A 22,239-nucleotide genomic window follows, 5' to 3' on the forward strand; every position below is an offset into this window, starting at 1 on the left:
GAGGGAGACACAGAATCGGAAACAGGCTCCAGGCTCTGAGCCATCAGCCCAGAGCCCGACGCGGGGCTCGAACTCACGGACGGCGAGATCGTGACCTGGCTGAAGTCGGACGCTTAACCGACTGCGCCACCCAGGCGCCCCTAGGGACTTAATTTTAAATCAGTTCAAATTTAAAGTACAGAATACGAAGTTTTCTGGCCATATGCTTACGAGTCAAATGGTATCTCATGACCACATAATCGATACATAGTATAAAGTACACATAAAACAGTAGGAATTTCCAACAAAAGCATTTACATATACCCAACACATTTGTGTGTAAATGCACATATGTGTTTTAAGTGGGTGACAATCTCAATGTAATGCATCTGGAATCTTCATCCCGGTTCATAGTGAGAACCACAGTACGTTGAAGCCCTTTTGGTACCTTTTTTTATTTTTTAAGTTTATTTATTTATTTTGAGAGAGAGAGAGACAGCCAGGGAGGGGTAGAAAAGGAGAGAGAGAATCCCGAGCAGGCTCCGCACTGTCAGTGCAGAGCCCGACGCTGGACTCGAACTCGGGAACCGTGAGATCATGACCTGAGCTGAAACCAAGAGCCGGACGCTTAACCGAACGAGCCACCCGGGCGCCCCTCTTTTGTACCTTTTAGTGCTTACTGGACGGAGTCCAAGATAAACCCTACGCAACTCCTTTCAATGCAAAAACAGCCATGGTGAGATTCCAGAGCAAAACAGAACACGTTCTATTTGTGTGACTGTATGAATACATAACTCTAGTCTTCAAATAGAACATTTTTGTTTGCATAACTGGCTGCTACATGAAAATTTCTAGGAAAGTAAATTGTGTTTTTTTGTTTGATTCACTCCGCACATGCTGAGAATACTTCTCTGTTTCAAGTGGCAACATATTTGATAGCGATGCAGCGATTTTGGTAACACATTGTTAGTTCCTTCCTTTCTTGGGGGAAAGGTTCTGCCACGTCTCTTTGTAAGGGAAAAGGTTGGCGCCTCATCACCATTACCTCCTGTGGGTGTTGCGGTTGCTGTTCACATGCCCTCTTCCTGTGCATCCCGGGGTGGGGCACTTGAGCACGTTTTCATGCATGGCAAGAACTAAGCACAAAATGTCACATAAAAGAAGAGAATAATACACCATAAATACATAACGCACTGACAGACTGACTTCCCAGCTTTGCATTCACACGAACTTGGTTATATAACCCTCCACGCTCCCTCCCACAGGTGTTTGGGTTGAAATCAATGAGCCCTTGAAGAACTTCAACGATGAAATTCAGCAAGCTTGTTCAAGTTTTAGTTTCTCTAAACTTCACGGTGTGGGTAACACCAGGCTCAAACGAGACTATTCTGCTTCTGTTTTCCCTAACCTGAGAAGTTCAAAAACTTCCTTTTACGGGTATGTGCCTTTCCTTGTCAAATCGTTCTTTCCATCTTTTCCCCACAGTGTGACCTGAATACAGTCTTCTTTACTTTCTAAGAGGTATTCTTTTGCTTCCTTGTCCATTGCCCCCCACTGCCCACCCCCACCGCCATCCAGCTACTGGTGAAACAGCACGGCCGGGTGAACGACCGGGTAAGCAGGCGGGTGAAGGGCTGATCTGGTAGGCCCGTGCTGAGCAGATCAGATTCGGTGATTGGCAAAAGCGTCCTTTGGAGAGAGCGGACGCTGAGGCATCCCCACCACTGTGGCTTGGATGACCCAAGAGGGATTTCAATAAGTGGGTTCAGAGAGGAGAGGATGTGGCACATCGATGCTTCGAAACTGAGGAGGCAGCCCGCCCTTTCCCCAGTCTCCTAGCGTCAGAGCGAGGCTGTGGCTCGTGAGACCAACCGATGTTTGCTTTTGCTCAGCGCCTTCCGCTCCTGCAGGACGCCCTGGGGAGCCACGGCCGCCAACACCAGCTTCTACAGGGAGCGGGGGCCAGGTGGACACTGGGTGGGATGCATCCCTTACACTCAGATGCAGCACCGAGGCTGAGACCGCTCGTGGGCTTAAGGCAGCCACACCCGCGGGTGAGGAAGGGCTGTGCGGTCACACAGCGTATGAACCGTGCCTTTTACTTTCTGTGTTCTGATGCTTGGACACCTGGGGCCCCGCACACCCCGGAGAGACTGCCCTCTCAAATAGCTTTCGAAGGCAAAGCAACCAATCGTGAGCCCACACCCAAAACCGCCTCCTTTATCAGACTCGCACTCTCCCCCTGCCAGGTATCAGACACTAATGGACAACCCCCAAGCCCCAGAGCCTACTGAGAATATTCAAACTAGCCAGTCCTAAGCTTGCTTCCTCTGCGCCTTCCCACAGAAGCCGCAGGTAACCCCTCCCCCCCCACCCCCACACCGCTGGAGGACGCCTGCGCTTCCCTGCGTGGCCCTGCCTGGCGTGGCCCGCACCCTTCTCTCAGGAACGGTAACAAATTCTTTTCTCAACGTCGGTTGTCTCCTGTTCTATTGACCTAACTGTACCCCAAGTGTTCTTCTTTTAAAGACAATTTTTTAATGTTTAGCTATTTTGGGGAGAGACAGAGTGTGAGGGAGGGGCAGAGAGAGAGACAGAGAGAGAGAGAAACAGAATCCAAAGCAGGCTCCAGGCTCTGAGCCGTCAGCACAGAGTGACGTGAGGTATAAACCCACGACCCGTGAGATTATGAGCTGAGCTGGAGTCTGAGGCTCAACCGACTGAGCCACCCAGGCACCCTTACTTCAAGTTTTCTATTAATCTAGTTACTTGCAAATTATCGTGAGGCAGAGAGGAATCTATTTGCATCCCTAAGTCCACAGTGGAGGAGAAAGAGGGTAACACCCCGATGCCAAGGCACATATGGGAAGAGGCCTACTTGCTTTGGGGATAAGCAGTACTCACTTTCCAGGGGAACCCGCACTTTGTGGGGGCACCCCGAAAGGCTGCGGTGGTGGGGGTAGAGTCCCGTCACATGTCCCGTGCCGTCGCACCCCGGGATGGGGCACTTGGTCTCCCTCTTTTCAGGCCTCGGTGAATCTACAGAGAAAGTAAATCAAGAGATTCATTCGACACGCCTTCTTTCCCTTCCCGTTCAACACAGTGGCCTTGTGGGGTGACATTTTCACTTCGTTCCGTGTTTACATCATAAACATTCTTCTCACGCTGCCTTGAATCAGACCCTCAACTGAGACCTGTGGAAGCATGAAAAACATTTTCAATTTTCTTGGTTTCCTGAGCAAAGGCTGACACGGGGCAGGCGAGTGTTAACAAACGGAGATGGTCTAAAGTTGTCTTGTAGTTAGAGTCTCATGATGAGAAACGAACCCCACCGCCAGGGGAGGAAAAGAAAAGAAAGTGAGAAAGAAGAATGAATTTATTCAAACCCAAACGATGTCGTATTCAAGGAATTTCAAGAAAGCCAGATTCAAAGTTAGAAAACTGAGAAGCCACCATGTCTAGAAGGGCTGCTCTGGTCTCGGCCCTGTGGCCCCCTGCCCTCATGTTGCCCTAAGGTTCCAGGTCCTACCTGGGGCGGAGCCTGCTCTGACCAGAGTTAGGCAGGAGTCAAGAAGGCCGTCTGGTGCCATGCCCCACCGATCAGCACTGCCGCCGAGGCCCAAGGTCCCCAAACCCCCACGGTTTGTCACTCTGGATCAGGACGGAGCAGCTGAGGAGAAGCTTTTTTTACTTAATTCACTCTGAATGCGGGAACTGAAACCTGAGGCAACAGGAAGGTGGGCCGGCCAGGAAACATTCTAGGGGGAACGGAAGTACGGAGTGGAGGAGCCTCGAGAGGTCTGCAGTGCCGGGAACATCGGGGTAGAAGAGGGGACCGCAGGGATGCCTTGCGCCACCACCTGTCAGGCCACCAGGGGGCCGCGGCCTAGAGGGCGAGGGCGGGAATCGAGCCGTGCTGAGGGTGGGTTAGATAAAGGGCTGTGTAAAATAAAAATAAACATAGCCTGATAGGAGTACAAATACAAATAAAATATGTGAAATAAACGAGGATTCGCACGAATAGCGGTGGGATTGGAACTGACACAGAAGAGGCCTTCTGGAGACATTTTCGTAGTCGTGACTCCGACGGTACGTAAACTGAAAACAGAAATGTGTTTAGAGCCCAGGCCACCCCCTAGCTCGGGAGCGGAACGGTAAGGCCAATCACGGGGCACTCCCGGTGCTGACAGAGGAACCAGAATCAGAGCAGGCCTGGGAGCCCCAGAGACAGGGCTGGTGCACAGCCCAGGCTGGCTCGCCAGCCTCTGGGCACGCCCAGGGTCCAGAAAGCGAACCCACTCGATGCTGGGAGCCACAGCAAATAACCTGCGAGATCCTGCCGCCCGAAGGCCGCGGGCACTGGAGGAGGGGGCCCACATGCTCCCGCCCCAAGCACCGCACCGACGGCAGAGCGATGTCGCGGGATGCGACAGCCGTCTCCGGTGGGGGGGGGGGCGGGGGGGGAGGCTGCTGCGACGAGCAGACGTGCCTGTGTGATACCACGCCACCCCAGTTGTTGGATTATTAACGGTCCTGGGCAGATGGGCACAGCAGGTTGTATGTAATGCAATTATTTGGGGGCAGGCTTCCAGCAAAGCGGGAGGGGCCAAGGACCCTTCAAGTTCCGCACGCATTGCCGGGGAAGGACGGTGGGCAGAGAGAAAGCTGGAAATTGCAAGTGAGAAATGAACAGCCCGAAGACAGGGAGGCCTCGCGTGGGCGTTTACGTTTAAGGAGGCACAGGCTATAAATGCCAGGGTGTCCAGACTGTTCTCTGTTTTTTGCAAGACACCAAGAGGCACGTTAAGAGTGTTGACTTGCTCTGTGGTTTTATGGGTACGTAAATCCCCCAACGCTGCCAACTCTGGAGTCGATTCAGGCCTATCGTGTCTGTAGACCGAGAATCAAAAATCCTCGAGGTTCGACTCAGGTGACATGAGGAGGGTTGACGAGAGGGAATTAGAGCAAAGGAGACGCCGTGCGGGTTTCGATGCCCTCCCTCCCTTGGATCCCGTCCAGGTGAGGCCACATTTCTAAACCACATTGAAAGGTCTGGCGCCTCTTGTTTCCTCTCCTCGCCACGTTACTTGTCTATAGGCAGCCAGAGAGGGTGTGGGAGATAAGGCAGGGCTGGCACCTGACCAGGTGTGGTCCGCTGACAGTCCATCAGGCGCGTCTGCCTGGAAGCCTCCTCCGCTGGGTGAAACGGATGCCATGGAACGCTCCGTGGGGCAGAACCTGTTTGCATGATAAGAAGACGGAGCCCGCTCTCAGGTGACTCTCAGGCCTGGCTCTTTTCCTTTGATCTTCTCTGCCGGATGCATCTTCATGAGGGTGACCTCATCCCCCGGTGACCTTCCGTCCCCGTTTGCCTGGGACAGTCTTATTCACACCCGATATACTCATGTGATTGTTCCTATGGCTCTGCCAGCGTCTGAGGCTGTCCGATAAATTCTATCCGCTGCGACCTCCAGCCTCGCTAAATGCTTAGTCAACGAGACCAACTTTTATTAGTTTGGGATTCCTGGCTCATCTGAAGGCTGGAGTGAAACGATATTTTAAGATGCTAGCACTCTCTCCCTTAACAAGTGGGGCTGCACGCCCAAGGCGGATGGGAAGTTAGGACAGTCTCGTGGAGAGCTGGAATGGCCCTTGGCGTGAGTACTGACCTCGGAGTGTGGACTGCACAGCAGACAAAGAGGCGCCTCTTAAGCCACTGGCTCCCACGCCTGGAACACGGATCAGGGAAATGAATGCCTACCTTGGACGCTGCAGGCACCCTCTAGACGAAGCCTGTGGTTCTCGTGCGTTATGAGCTTTACCTCTCTTTGTCTCTGTTTCGTACGGGTCTGGTCTAGATCTTGTTGCATAGGCTTCTAACACCGCGAGGCAGGACCATGGCACCAAGGCACGCCTGGTTACGCTGTTGAGTCACCCAGCCCTCGTTAGCGATTCCCTAAGTCTTACATGACCCGTGTTCACAAACACAGATTCTGGCCTTGTTGTCTTTTTGAAAACAGACAAACAAAATTTTTAAGTTCTATAGAAATGACCAAATATTTTAAGCTATGGCACAAGTAATTAAAGTGTCTCCAAACACTGAATGTCATGGGCTGGAAGATATCATCAATTGTAAGATGCAACCTCATTTTGTGTGCTAGTAAGAAAAAAACAACAACAACTAGAAGTTAAATGATGGCGTACCCTTCTGATTTCAGAGATGTTAAATGGGAAAACTGTGTATCTTAGAATGAACGAAATGTTGTATCTCACAAATAATGACTTTTTGGAATCTGAAGTCAATTTTATCTTTTTTTTTCTGATTTTGTAGTTCATAAGAAGAAAAAAACAACAATAAGCACATGCACAAGTAAGTTCAACAAGTTGCATACCAGTGGAGCGCGCAGAGCTAAGTATTCAGTAGGTCCTGTCCCAAACTACACGCACTGCTCATTAATAGTCCATCCTGCTCCCGACGCTGGCAGGATGCTTGCATAGTATTGTTACCTTGCTCCTCACTACATGACATTATTTTATTCTTTTTTAATTTTCTCAGCTCTGAGCTGCAAGACAATAACTGACAAGATTGCAGGTGAGTACTAATATCGACTTAAAAGGACAAACTGTGCAATTCATTTTCGCATAAATCTCAGCAAGAAGATCATCTAAACTAAGACATTTTTCTTGTAAGCTCCCCGGGGCCATGAGCTTGATTTTCTCTAAGATATGCCTCCCCGAATTCTATGGTTCTCAGACTTTAGGGCACCCAAGAATCATCCGAAAAATGTGCTTAAAAATGCACGTTCTGGAGCAGTAGGTCTGATGGGATCTGGGAAATACCCATTTGAAACAAGCTTTCTAGGCCCTTGAGAACCACCACTTGAGAATTACCACCAGGCCCATCTGGTGCAACACTTGGGGTGGGGGAGGAATACCCTTATGGGACAGGGGACACACTTTCCCTAAAGTTGAGGAACAATTTTAAAGTCCAGGCACATCTATCCTCTCATTCATGTCTGGCCCAGATATTTGGGGCCCTGAGTTAGAGCCCTGGCAAAAAGCACAGGCTTAAAACAGCATTAACATCCAGTTTCATCCAAGAAGGATCATCCTGGCTGACTTGCCAGTTCCTGAAGCTCCGAAGCAGTCAGATGACCCCAAAAAGAGGCTGGGAAAGAAAAATGAAATTTCTGGAATTGATTGGATCAATAAAAGGATTTAAAACCCAGTAAGTACTAATGTCCTTCTAACATGTCCAATCAAGTAGTGCATGAGGAATACTATATATTTTTAAGAAGCAGCCATATTCAAAGAAATAGGGGCAACGGTCCTTTTTTTGTGTGCAAGAACACTGCAAAACTGACCCAGTTTGGTCTGACAACAATCTAGAGAGCAAAGCAGAAAAAAACAAAAAGAAAGAAATCGTTTATTTTATAATATATATTGGTTTTTTAAATTGCATCAAGTTGTCAAAAGCTACCTGGACGTGATCATCAAATCTCACTAATTTTTTTTTCCCAACCCTTAAAGCCATTTTATTCCTAAAAGAAATGCAAAAAAAAAAAAAAAAAAAAAAAAAAAAAAATGTGTCTTACGTTTACTGTTCAAGATTTGTCTTCCACCCATGTCAATAACTTTGGTCTGCCTCCTTTCCCCAGCCAGGTGCTCCAAGAGAAACCTGTCCAACTCCTTGTAGGTGTTATGGAAAACACAACCTCGCTCAGCCTGCAGAGCAATCGCCTGCTCCAGCACACTCAAGCTCCCCTTCGCTTTCTCCAGGTCAAGGGACTCTTCTCTCATGGCTGCCAGGCTCCCGTTACCATCTCCCTCCACGCCCGCGCACGAGGGCTGGCCTGTGCCATCTAGTGGCTCCACGCGAGTGTTCTGTGGGTCTCTCCTGTCCGTTTCGGGGTCACACGTGTTTTCACAAGAGATAAACTTGTCACCTTCGGTTTTGATTTCAGGAGCTCCCAGGAGGTCTTTTCCATCATCCACCAAGATATACTTTGGGACCCTGTGCGGTTTGGCTTCTTCTGAGAGGTTGGAGCCACTGTCCCATCCGTTCTCCGCACTTTCAGAGTTACTCTCGCTGTCATCTGAAGAGCAGAACCGAAGCTGGGGATCATTGATTTTTTCTTTTCCGTCATCAGAATGAACCACGAAGTGCTCGTCCGCTTCATCACTCTCTGCTTGGGCACACTGGAGGCCACTGCCATTTAAATTCTCACTCACGGTCTGAACAGACACATGGTTTTCAAATTTCCCCAAGTGCATTAAAGATTTGACCACGAGCTCTCGATAGCAGCCATATCTGTCTTCCTTCCCATTGGAGTTTTCTTGGGCAGTTGAATGAAGGTGCTCATCCATAGGTTTTATCATGGTTTCTTCTGTGGAAAAAGAAAGCCAATATTTACAAAAAAAACAAACAAACAAAAAAAGCAAAAACTATTTTAAGAAAATTGCACAAATAGATGTAGATCCATTGATACAGATACATATATAGAGTAAGTACAATATGTGAATACGTGAGCTCTATCAATTTTATAAACACTGAAGAGAAAAATATGTATCTTCTTAAAATAAAACAAAACAAAACAGACCTTAATAGTCTGAGAATTACATTTAAAGAAGTGAGCTAGGAGAATTTTCAGTATATTAAGAGCTAATTGTTTCCAGGGTGCTGAAATAGATACTTAACAGAGTGCTGCATGTGAAATTGTTGTATCCACACACATACAGAGAGTGTGTGTGGATGAGTGGGGGAGGGGCAGAGGGAGAGAGAGAGAGACAGAGAGAGAGAGAGAGACAGAGAGAGAGAGAGAATCCCAAGCAGCCTCCACGCTCCGTGCGGAGCCCAAATGCGGTACTCAATCCCATGGCCATGAGATCATGACATGAACCAAAATCAAGAGTCAGACGCTTAACTCACTGAGCCACCCAGGCGCCCTTACTATACCTCTTTATTTGCAAATCCTAGCCAGCCAGAAGGAAACCAAATATGCATAATACTATGCATTATAACAGAAACATCAGATTTCTCTGCTGGCGTGGCAATGTATCTTCAAAGCTTATTTGGTTTCTGTTCTCTACCTCCACAGTTTCTCAAGCACACTTTCAGATTTCGTGGAATGTTAGCTAAAATGCAAAATACATCCACAGAGAGATGGTGACGAAGAGTTCTGAAGCTTTCAAGGCTTCCTGTTCACTTTCATAACTGTCACGCGGAAATTCCGTGCCAAGGGAAATACAAGCAAATGGGATGAATTAGCATGATCGTATATCTTAACTAGTAACACATTTTCCGGCCTGGTATTTGCACACATTTGTGTAAGAAGGCAACGAGACCAGAGGTGAGTGGCCGCAGTATGTGGCACATGAACTCATCGTTTTCAGTAGAGGGTCAACTGGAGTCTTGACCGTCAAGAGCCCTGTGACTAAGAACAGGCCTCCACGTGCCGCTCCGTCCAGAACAGTCCACCGGATCTCTGTGGTCCTAGTCCAGTTGTTAGTGTCCCCCCTTCGCTCTTGGCAGTGGCCCAGCTGCAGGGACAGTGTGTGCGTGTATAGTCGCACGTATGCGTGTGTGTGTTTAGCTGTGTGTGTGTGCACGTATATGCATAACGACAGTCAGCCTACCCAAGCCGGTCCCAGGGCAAACGCACCCGTTCAGGGTGCAGAGATGCAGATTTCCCAGTAACCCAGCCCCGGCTATGAAATGCACCTGACAGCCCCGCAGTGGTCCCCTAATATTCACTAAGACAAAAAAAAAAAAAAAAAAAAAGGAGAGGAAGCAGGGCCCTCTCTGTGTCTCTAAAGGCAGAGTGGGGGATGGAAAACGCAAAATAATAAGCCCCCTTAAAGACTGTGAAAGACACCAAGTGAAGTGCATTCTGTGTTAATAAACATCTTTGGAGGGAAGAAAAGGGCAGCCATCCTGTGTGACGGCTGCAGGAGAGAGTGTCTGCGCCCAAGACAATGTGCCTTTTTTGGTCTCATTTAATTTTTTATAAACATTGTCTCTGACAAGGACACTCAAAAATACATCTCCATCATCTTCCTTTCTGGTAATTATCTCCCTAAATCAACACTGGACTGCCAGGATCAAGTAAATATTGCCATAGTAACTAAAAGCATTTTTGGATGCAGGGAAGAATTTAGTCACAACACTAGCCCCTTTAAATAATGCTGATTATAGGGTGCAGCCTTTTGTGGGGATCTATTCAACATAAACTGAAAAATTTAACATTTTACTTCCTAGAAAAGAGGCTGGAAAAACAAGCACATAATATTTGATAGGACGGTCTATTCTCTCCTGAATTCATATCAGAGGAATTCCAAGTTTAAATAATATATTAAACATAGTCTAAAATGCAAATGAAGTTTTTCTCAATGTCACGGTTGGCTATTAGGAGAAAGTGTAAAGGGTTATGATAATTTTAAAGTATTATGAACTACAGAAAACAAATAAAAAGCATTTTCAGTGAATATGCTCAATTCATTGAACTATTCTCTCACTCCACTTAACTACCCACATGTGTACAATAATGATTTATAGACATTATACCTAATTATGCATATTTGGGCTGTGTGAGAGTGCTAACAAAAGCTCTAGAAAGCAACAATTACCTCTGTTGCTTAGCTACATAGTTTAAAATATTCCTATTAAGTGCAGATCACCAGAGAGGCGGGAGCGACAAAAACGCACATGTGCACGACAATGCGTTTCACTGTGCCGCTGCTAACTGCTAGCATTTTGGGTCATTTCCAGTTTACATAATTGTTTGGTTCAACTGTTTGCTACATGCTAAAAGAAAATATTTATTAATTATTCTTCAGAAAGAGAGGAGTCCTGCCGATAGAGGTGCCTACGTGCGTGGCACGCGACGGTTTCCGGGGACGTTCGCAAATCTGCAAACCAACTTTCCACGGACCCACCCCTCTCTGGCTTTCTCTGTCGTTACAAGGGAAAAAACAAAAAGACAAAAACAAAACAAAGTTGAGTCAGCTTTTGAGCCTGATAGATCTGTGGTGGGCTGCTCACTTCTCTTAGCTTTGTAATGGGCTGCCTACCTTTTTAGGTTAGTGTGTTTTTATTTTCACCGGGCCACTGGTGATTTATTTTGTGCCTTTGCCATTAAAAACAGCTGACCTGGTTTTGACTGTGGGCTCCCGTGCTCACGTCTGTGCAGACCCCGAAGGCATCCTGCACCTTTCCGAAGCCTGTGTCCTCACGCGCATAGTGAGGCCCGCTGCGGAGGTCCCACGGGAGTGCATGCAAAGAGGGTGCCACACAACAGGTGTTCGTAAACGGTGGCTCTCTTCTCCCTTCCCCCAGATACAACTTCAGAAGACAGTAACGGCAGAGGATACGTGGACCCCTCCACCTAAATGAGGTGGGGCCTGGTTTTTGTTTATTTACTTTTGAAAGGGGGCAGGGGCAGACAGAGAGGGAGACACAGAATCCGAAGCCCTCTCCAGGCTCTGAGCTGTCAGCACAGAGCCCAACATGGGGCTTGAACCCACGAACTGCGAGATCATGACCTGAGCTGAAGTCGGCCGCTCAACTGACTGAGCCACCCAGGTGCCCCTGGTTTTTGTTTAGGATAAGTGGTCAATCTGGGCACCTGGGTGGCTCAGTTGGTCAAGTCACCGACTCTGGATTTCAACTTGGGTCATGATCTCACAGATCCTAAGTTCGAGTCACACATCGGGCTCTGCACTGCGGAGCCTGCTTGGGATTCTCTCTCTCTCTCTCTCTCTCCCTCTCTCTCTGTTCCTCCCCCACATGTGCTCCGTCTCTCTCAAAATAAATAAACTTTAAACAACAATTTAAAAAAGATAATAAGTAGTGAATCCGACGTCTGAGAAAGGGCACACGGTCCAGTGTGAAGGGAACTCAGCCAGTTCCTCACCGACACCACACATACTATGGAACTTCCCACCAACTGCCTTTAGAAACTGGATTTCAAGGGGTGCCTGGGTGGCTCAGTCGGTTAAGCGTCCGACTTCGGCCTAGGTCATGATCTCACGGTTTGTGAGTTCGAGCCCCGCATCGGGCTCTGTGCTGACAGCTCAGAGCCTGGAGCCTGCTTCGGATTCTGTGTGCCCCTCTCTCTCTGCCCCTCCCCTGCTCATGCCCTGTCTCTCTGTCTCAAAAATAATAAAAATATTTTTAAAAAATTAAAAAGAAAAGAAACTGGAGTTTCAATGCACAATGCACAATGCGGATGGAAGACCGCTATAGGTTTGAGGTCCAGAGACTGGGGCCAGACTGCTGGCCCGGCAGCGCCTTTCTGCGTTCTGAGTCCTGTTCTTGTAAATGAGGATGATCCAATGACATCCTAGGACAATAAACTGATGTTCCTGGCATGGTGTTCGGTGCTTTATTGCATTTAATCTTTACAACAAGGACAAGAAAGGTCTATTCCATTTTGCAGAAGGGAAACTATTTCTCAGAAGCTACGGACTTGCTCAAGATTACACAGCTAACCAGTGGCGGCAGGGGTGTGGTTTGGGGGCTTCCAGATCCAGACCCAGAGCCACGTGCTTCCCAACTCCATGCCCATCCCTCTGCAACACATCCCACAGCCCAGGAAGTGCATACGCCACGGGTGATGCTTGCAAAACACAGCGACCCTTAGGAGAAACTGTTCAGCGTACTAATAGCCAAGTTTTCCCAAGTTTGGATGCTTTCAAGAGTGAATTTATAGGAAGATACTAAAACACGATTGTCAGCTGACTTGCAGTAAGGAAGAATGGCTCCTGAATTATAAAATTATAAATAAAATATGTAAAGATGAATCAACAACAACCACACGACAAAAATTAACAAGGAACCACACCTCGGCTTTCTCAGCACCACAGCAGCATAGGTCAGAAAATTCCTAGGGTACATTCCTGGGGGCGGTCAGAGCCTTGGGTGATTACCTAGGACACCCCTCCCTCCCCCTGAGAGCATCTCAAAGTGTGGAGTAGGGAGGAGGGGACGGAGCTTGGAGGACACCTTCTGCAACTTGGGGTAAAAAAAAAATAAATGTTTTTGCCCAATATGTAAAAGTTCACATTTGTTTATTTGCTTTAAATCAAAGTCTCTACTCTGAGATGTCTGGTCATCCTAGAAAGTCTATGTTAATGGATTCTCACATTACGTGTCTGCTGTTCTACATCAAAACAATTTTAAAAAGTCACCTGAAAATCACAAGTTTGGAGTTTGCCTCCTTTAATATAAGTGGATTTTATTATAATTGGATTTTAGTTCTGTTTCTGGAACTATCAACGTTGCTTCTATAGACAAATTAGTTTTCCAGGTCTCTTGCATATGTAAACTCTGCTGGGAACAAAAGCCCTAGAAAAATGAATTTATCCTTCAAAGTTCTAAAATCGGGGTGGTTTATTCACTATTTGCAATTTTTTGAGAGGTAAGATGTGTTAAAACGATCATCCCAGCCCCTAGAGCTCTTACAGTTGTGACAGATTTCCCTGAGTCACCAGTGCATGCTTAGAAACTGAGGAGAGGGGGGCGCCTGGGTGGCTCAGTCGGTTACGCGTCAGACTTCGGCTCAGGTTATGATCTCGCAATCCGGGGGTTCGAGCCCCGCGTCGGGCTCTGTGCTGACAGCTCAGATCCTGGAGCCTGCTTCCCATTCTGTGTCTCCCTTTCTCTCTGCCTCTCCCCTGCTTGTGCTCTGTCTCTGTCTCTCAAGAATAAATAAACATTAAAAAATTAAATAAAAAAAAACTGAGGAGGGACTCCACACATTTGGCTAATCTCACTTCCAGGTGACCTTCCTTTCCTCGTCTGCACTGGGGAAGCACGCGCTTGCCCTACCTACCTCCTGGTAGTACTTTGCAAACTTGTCTTCCCTTTGCCCCAGTGAAGAAGCTGCATCTGTATGGGTTTTCCACAATCTCTTCTATCACCACTAATGTCCACCTGCAGCTCTTTGAGAGATAGCCAGTTGAGGGTAGGAGACGCAGTTGTGCCATTAAATGAATTCAAGCTTAGGGCCTTAGCCTTCCTGAGCCCTGCTCCCTCTCTTTGTCGTCTGAACTGCCTGCTGAAGACACAATTGGCCACACCCCTGGGCAGGTAAAGACCTTGGGGTACCCGGAGTAAAGGAGAGGACAGGTGGAAAGCCCCGATGTTGACTTGCGCCCTAACTCAGCTCTCTTTCCTTCTGGCGAGAGGGGGTGACGGGCTCATAGACTGAAGCCAACGGAGAGTTTTGCTCTTTCAGCCAGGATAGGAGCATCTGTGACCTGTCATTTCTGGAAATGTGACTTTGTGATTTGATGTTGTAAAATGCTGCCCTGTCTACTTTCTGGAGGTAGTCAGAGCATGGGAGAATTGGATTATGGAGCACGGTTAGCTGGGAAATAATTATTTTGCTTATCCTTCAGTTGTGTCCTAATTATCTTCTTTTCAACACCTATGAGCTGCATTACCTTAAGCATTAAATCTCTTTGGTCTTCAGGGATCTCATCTGTAAAATCATGACCATAATCATGCGTACCTCATGTCATTGTTGGGTAGATTAAGTGATATAATTTATGTGCCTGGAATATATTAAGAATGCAAAAATAATGGCCACTACCACTATAATTTCACCATATTCATTACTAGTAGTGCTTCGAGTGCTAAATATAAAAATAGATAACATTTGGGAACCTGCAAATAGATGTCCATCAGTGCTTGTAACAGAATGTTTCACTGAGAACATTTTGACAGTACATCTTCTAGGTTGATATTATGCATCTATGATGACCACGTGACTAACGTGAAAGGCAGGAAGTCAGTGGGCAGAACAGTCCTGTCCTCATGGTACTTACAAGAATGGGTTGGTGTAAAAGATGCCCGTTTAAAAAAATACTCGGTGAATTAATGTCAACTAGATGAATTATGCCTCAAGCCTAACCACATCGATTCAAGGACCTTCCCTAATACCGGATTCACCCCGCAATTTTCATAAATCAACGAAAAACTGACCAGCTCAAGGAAACAAAGAGTCAAGAATGATTGTAATTTACAGATGACCGATGAGGCTGTAAGCCATATGCTAACTACAGAAAAGCCAGGACGTTTACTTAAACACTGTCAAATCAGAATACAACTTTGTTTTAACTGCAAAATCTCAAACTACTCACAAGCCCAAATTACCGAAGATCTGATGGTTGTGACCTGACATTTGTGTTCATTCAGTCAGTACGCTTTTACATCTTTTCTAGTAATACCTATCGCTATTACTATGATTCTTTCAATAACAGATATTTATGATCTAAGAACTCACTGCCTTTGGCTTGTATAATACATACTTCTTTTCAAATAACATCTTATTGAGTGCATTTTGATTCCTTAAAAAGTCACATTCGGAAAAGACGTATTTCGTAGAATAGATGTACACCTCATTTCATTTTCTAACCAGTCAAGCTTTAGATTTCCATTTATTTTTTTTTCATAGATTTTTGAGATATGTTGTGTGTCCTTCGATTTCAGCCTCATGCATAAAGTGGTTGGTGCTGGTCCAACTCCTGGGGGTGCTGTGAGTGCCATGGGCCGAATAGAAGCAACTGTGAACTGGGGAGAAACACATCCTAAAATTTCAAAAGAGTAACTACATATCACTTAGCATGCAAATGGCATGTCATGAGTGAGTGAAGAGTCAAATTCACGAAATATAATGCATGCCTAAAGATAAATGAAAATTATTTATTTCTGAACTAATGGGCACAGTGATACATTTTCTATAATGTATCATTTTCCCACTGAAGGAGACCCTGGACGGCCAACTTTAGGTCCCTTCTGCTAAGTCCATTGCTGTAAGTACTTATTTTTAGAATGGTAAAAATATTAAGGTCACAGGCCACCGGAATTAGTCTGTGTTATTACCAAATATATTTGGGGGGGGGTAGTGGCTAAATAATACTCTGCATGTTTATAAAACAAAAGAAGTAAACGCTTTATTTATATATGTCCTATCTTAGATACCTTAAGCTTAAATATGTCTGCCCTTTTATTTCTAAGGGTTCTTTCAGGGATAGACATCCGTCCTATTAGGGAGTCGAGGTTCTCTTTAAGGCTTAGTATCTTTTATTTTCTTCAAAAAGAGGCACAGTCCAATTCTATACTTTTGAAAATGGACTCGGGGCAAGGACTCTCCGTGGCTTGTATTTAGACTCTCCACAGTTACCGACTGAAAAACATCGGCTCTCAGTAAATGGATGCTGAGTGAAAGCAAGGTTTGCTTTTGCTTCCAAATGGGAATCTGCCTTCACAGCCACACAGACTATGTTCTACATAAGTGAAGACTGGGTCTTTGGTGCCAGGGAGTAGACAAAGTTTGGGCCACTCCTGCTCGCTACCTGAGGCGGTGTGATCGCTGGCTTCCGGGAGGCCATCTTCCTCCTCCGCCTCGGTCCTGTCGTCACATTCTTCTCTGCAGTCCACGTTCGGGCTGTAGTGTCGGGGCTTCATTAGCAGGGATTTTCTCTTGTTGACTGGGACGCCCAAAGCCTGCTCTGCAGCTCTCCTCTTCTTCGCCATGGAACAATCGTACGCAGCACTGTAGTGATTGAGGCAAATTAAGAACATGGAGAAAAGACTTTACTGCTACTTGCCATCTGATTTCCATGAAGTGCAACCCAAAGCCTGTGGACACCTGGGACCAAAGGTTTAGGGTTAGTTGTTGGCACTAATGAAAACAGCCCATCCATTGACTCTACTGAACTGTGTGGATTCTATTTTACTGCCTATCAGAAGAGTTTAAAAAAAAAAAAATCATCCTTAATCCTGAGTAAGCATATGTTAATCTGTGCTTTGCTTGGCACTACATTAAATACCCAGGGAGGGATGAAACAAGATTTGTACTGGTTTGCTAATCCTAAGAAACAGCTAATGTGAAAAATATACCACCAGACACACACACACAAAACCTGTCCAGTATGGATAAACCACAAGGTTTTTCAAATAGTTGTTTGCTACCCAAACTGCTTATCTCTCCCACAGTTGTGCACCAAACTTGAGATGCCACATCCTGAGCTTTGACCTGAAAGGAAAAAGCATAAAGGGAGGGGTAAGCTAGGAACACTCTGTCAGCCCATCTCCAGTCACAAATAAAAAAATAAAAAAATAAAAAAAGGTGGAAAGATGCTACGTGGCATTCTGCCTTTTGATTCTCACCCATTTGGCACACAGAACAAACAAATAAAAGGAGGAGACATAAGATTGGATTTCACAAAAATGGACAACAGTTTATCCCTATTCTTGTCCTCGTATGATTTTATTTGGAAATGCTCCTGAGGGCGGCCCTTTCAAAACAGATTTCCTACCTATAGCTCACTCAGAATTAATGCAGATCACTCTATGTGCTGAAGTTAAGACAAACATTCTCTTGGCAAGATCCAGGAAGACCAGAGGGTTTAGCCCACAGTGAGTCTGTGAGAAATATTAAATGCTCTTTGAAGAAAAGCACAAAGCTTTAGAAGCAAAGATCCAGAACAGAGAATCTTAGAGCAATAAGATATTACTTACTCCATCACAAAAAAATGACTGAATACTCAGTAATATTATCAAGTAGATAAAGGACTTAAATTGTTCTCTTATGAACATCAATGCAAAGACAGTGGCCCCGTTCACAAAAATTATGTGATTACAGCTGTACGTGAATTCTTGAACTTAGAACGGCAGATTTAAAAAACTTCAGAGGGAGAAAAAAAAGGCTATTCCTTTCAGGAAAAAAGGAATATAGAAAGAGAGATAATCCGAGAGGGTTAGAAATCTTTCAAAAAAAAAAAAAAGATTAAAAAGCGGGTAATTGAAAATTATCCTCCAGAAGAGAACAGTGGCCTTCCCAAATAAACTAATTTCCCTTTGCAAAATCTCTCTGATGAGCCCAAATTTAAAGCGACCCTGAACAGAAGATGGAACAAGAGAGAATGTAATCAGACGACCATGGCAGCAAAAACCTGCCTTTCTATGGTGGTGGATATACAGCATTCATATGGAGACTGCAGAAAGTGGAAACCTACACGGCCTAAATCTGCTGGTTTCTCAAGGAAAAGTCTACAACGTGGGGAGGTAATGGGAATGTGCAAAAAGAAGCAGAACTAGCCTGACACGAGTTTTCTTCGTCAAGGAGACTGACCTGGGGAGGAAGGGGGACAGAGAAACTTATCAAAATGGGTACATTTCCTAGGTATGGGAGGAGAGTTCAAGAACTTCCCCAAACGAGTTAAAGTGTCCTGAGTCAAGTGAACTTCCATTAAAGATGCTCAGAAAATATACCAGACCACTAAACTATGATCTCAAACCAAGAAGATGCGTAGAAAATGAGAGAGGCTCCTGGCAAATGTCATTCAGGTATTAAAGCAGGGAAAGAAAGCGGATTCTAAGAACCACTTTAAGCATACCATCTGTGCCAGGGAAAAGGCCAAGAAAGTTTATCAAAACAAAGATTTGTCAGCGGCAGGAAACACTGATCAGTAAGACCTGGGTGGCGGGGCTGGTTTACTAACTGGTTGATGAGGAAACTGTCATTTCTTGCTTTGATGGTTGATGAATGAGGCTGACCGTCTATTACTTGGACAATCCTTACAAACTTTGTGTCATTAACACTGTTATCCAAATTGACTTATAAAGACAAGTATCGTTCTCAAAATCACATATCTGGTCAATGGTGTGGCTGATACTCGAATCCCAGGCTGCTGGACCCCAAAGCTCATGTTTTCTCCTATGTGTTGCCAGATTAAAACAATGAAGTTGCTAATTTCCATATGCATTTGGCAACTGGGTGAAGTTATACCTGAGTCAACCAGCCACGTCTCTAACTGGAAGGAAGCTATCGCAGGGCTTTGCCCAATGATTTAGGTGCAGGTATGTAGGACGCTCGTCAGATCCGGAGATAGTACTGAGTTGCAGCAATGAAAATCATGTTGCAAAATGTAATTAAGATCCCCAAAGTGTCCATAGTCTGGGGTTGTAGGGTGAACCTAATGAGATGATATTTAATGGTAATAAAACTCAAGTTCACTGTTTAGGTCCAAATACTAACTGTGCAAGGATGAAGGGGCTATGTAAGGTTTTACTGAAAGTACAAATTTAGCTTAAAATAAATGATTGTGTTTGATAGTGGGTAGGAAGTTCCTTAAGGAGTATTATCTGTGTAACCTGGAAAAAATAATTGTATTTTTTGGAACATCAAATCCCTTATCCCTCGAATAGGGATAATAATTTCTATATCACATGTGGTGGATAGAGAAGATAACATCTGTGCTGTTACTGACTAAAATAGGTTACGATAGGACTGTTCTGACTCCCGGCTCAGTGCTCCTTGAACTCCACCAACATGAGACTGATGCTGTCACAATGCGACATCACAAACTCTCTCCCTAGCATACTGCATAGATTTATGCACGCTGGTATGTCCGTAAATGCATTCTAATTTTTTACATATTATTTATATTTACATAAATTACACGAGATTTATACATAACATTTGCTTTAAATCTCACATTCTGTGCATTTCTCCATTGCAAAGCAGCCATGGCCCAGGCAGCATTTGGAGCTAAAAGGAAAGGCTTTATAACAAATATTACCCTTTGTGTGTGCATGGAAAATGGTCCCTTTCCCTAGTTTTCCCTGAGGGCACACTATTTTGGCTTTATTGTGACACTTCACTGTGACACTGCAATGAGGGAAAGCCATGCTTTACATGTCACTGAAAGAAATGCCACAAAATGCTAACATATCTTCTCAAGGTTGCCAGAAATAATTTCCACTGGGTTGTGTTTTCCCATCTGCGGAGCTCTGAAATGTTAAGGAAATAAATGAGCTCTATTATCTATATTTTTCTAGTAGATGAGAAAGAAAGAGAAAAAATACACTCAGCCCTGCATTGATTGTTCTATTCAATCAAACTGTTGCTTTAAACATCCACAGTCCTCGAGGGAACTTTATCAATGCACCAAATACCTTTCAACAGCACATTTTCATATCTGTGGTTTTGACTTTATTAAAATATCTTTAAAAGATCTGTATGTTTACTTGGGAGAAATTTTTGGTTACATATTTGAGAAACGCTTCCATTTAGAAACTCAGAGTCTAATTTGAAATGGCATTCCCTTTGATGACAACATATGGCTGAAATTTCATTCAAAACAACGATTGAGAAAAACAACAATTAGATAACTTTAATGATAGACTCAGGGCTGGAAGTATGTTTAGAAGTCACATCCACTGATCTTTCAGATTTCAAAGAAGAGCACAACAAATTAGAAAACTGTGAATTCCCAAAATCTGTCCAATAAACAGTGGGGTCTACAGTTTTGCAGCTTATTTTCCAGTCATAAATTCTCAATGCAAGTTACAAGAAGACATGTAGCAAATTAAAAAATGCAGGTTCGGCAATAGATCTATTCTGAGTACACTCCCCTCAAAAAATAAAATACAAAAGTCAATGAAAGTTATGAATCCCTGAGCCTATGGAAATTATTGATAGGTTCCATTTCTATGGAATATTCATCATAGGTATTCCTGTGGATTTCTTTTAACTAGGAAGAACACCACAGACTTGTGGAAAGGAACCAAGGAGTATAAATTTGAATTAAGGATGATTCAGAAAAAAAAACAACAGTATGATGATTGAAAAAGAAAAAAAATTATTATTTTCAGAGGTATCCTTTTATTTAAGGAAAATCCAAATGAATCTACAGATAAAATATCAAAGTAAGAAAGCAAATTTAATGAAGTCATTACAAATTATTTGAGCTTCTATAAACCATCAATAAAAAATTAGAGGGGGGGTCTGGGGGCTCAGTTGGTTGAGTGTCTCAGCTCAGGTCATGATCCAGGGTCGTGGGATCAAGCCCCACATCAGGCTCTGTGCTGAGCGTGTAGCCTGCTTAAGATTCTTTCTCCCTCTTCCCTTCTCCCCCACTCTCTACCTCTCCCTCAAATAAAAAAAAATTAATTAGAAAAAAAGTTAAAAAATAAAACCATTTATAGTGCATAGAAATACAAAATACTTAGGGATAAATCTAAAAAAAGATGTATAAAACTTACACAAAACAACAGTTAAAGAAAACTAAAGAACTAAACAGAGAAATATAAGATGTGCATGGAATTAAAAACTCAGTGTTGGAAGATTTCAATTCTCCCCAAATTTATCTATTAGATTCAGTGAAATCTCAAAGTCCCAAGAGTAATTTTTTTTTTTTAGAAAGTAACAAGTTAAGGGGCACCTGAATGGCCCAGTGGGTTAAACATCCAACTCTTGGTCACGGCTCAGGTCATGATGTCATGGTTTGTGAGATCGAGCCCCGCATGGAGCTCTGCGTTCACAGTACGGAGTCTGCTTAGGATTCTCTCTCCCTCTCTCTCTGCCCCTCCCCTGCTCACAATTGTTATCTCTCTAAATAAATAAATAAACTTAAAAAATAGAAATTAACAAGTTAACTGTAAAATTTCTATGAAAATGAAAAGAACTAAGAACAACATACACCATCTTGAAGAAAGCAACAAAGTTGAAAGACTTACAGTTTTAAATGTCAAAATTTATCATAAATCTCTAGTACTTGACATAGGGTGTTGTGGTGCAAGCATAAACAAATAGACCAATGTAACACAACAGATATTCTATCCACTGGGTTCAGAAATAGGTTCACACATATGTGCTCAATCTTTGACAAAGGTATTGTTGAGAAAAGGGTTGTTTCCTCAGTGAATGGCACTGAGTCAATTCGCTGTCTATCTGAAAAAAAATGTCTTGACTTCTACGTTATATCATATACAACAAACAATCCCAGAAGAATTATGGATTTAAAAGACTAAGAAGAGAGTGGAAAAAGCAATCCATTGAATGGGAGAAGGTATTTGCAATTCATCTTTACTTAAAAAAAAAAAAACTTTACATACAGAATATATAAAGATTTCTTGCAAATAAATAAGAAAATGACAACCTAATGGAAGAATCACAACATAAATCCACAGGCCTCTGGGGGAGGGCCACAACATTGCAGCAAAGAATTAGAAATTCTCAAAAAACAGCACTGGCAGAGATAGAATCCCTGAACTTGAGGCCAGAGATGGCCATCGTCAACTAGTTTCTGTTAGATCTACCAAGTCATGATGTCAAGCAGGCATAGAAGTCATGGAAGGCCCACCATTAGGCTGAGGCAAGTCTAGAGGAAACAAGCAAGATCAGCGATCAGATTCCATAACATCCACCACTATGGTGGCAGTACCTCACCATCAACAGCCACAGATGA

At 44.4% G+C, this 22,239-nt stretch overlaps 1 protein-coding gene across 10 annotated transcripts in view; it reads right to left on the reverse strand.

The window, feature by feature from the left end:
• Nucleotides 1-22,239, reverse strand: part of ST18 (ST18 C2H2C-type zinc finger transcription factor) — a 142,689-nt gene that overhangs the window by 52,461 nt on the left and 67,989 nt on the right. For all 10 annotated transcript variants that reach the window (XM_045050162.1, XM_045050160.1, XM_023248498.2 and 7 more), the window contains 4 exons: nucleotides 16,339-16,538; nucleotides 7,575-8,366; nucleotides 2,884-3,018; nucleotides 1,025-1,115 (listed from right to left, as the gene is read on the reverse strand). In XM_045050162.1, coding sequence (XP_044906097.1) covers nucleotides 1,025-1,115; nucleotides 2,884-3,018; nucleotides 7,575-8,366; nucleotides 16,339-16,538 — 1,218 coding nt within the window. The remainder of the gene's footprint in view (nucleotides 1-1,024; nucleotides 1,116-2,883; nucleotides 3,019-7,574; nucleotides 8,367-16,338; nucleotides 16,539-22,239) is intronic.

The sequence above is a fragment of the Felis catus genome, chromosome F2 (genome assembly GCF_018350175.1).
Source record: "Felis catus isolate Fca126 chromosome F2, F.catus_Fca126_mat1.0, whole genome shotgun sequence".
Lineage (NCBI taxonomy): Eukaryota > Metazoa > Chordata > Mammalia > Carnivora > Felidae > Felis > Felis catus.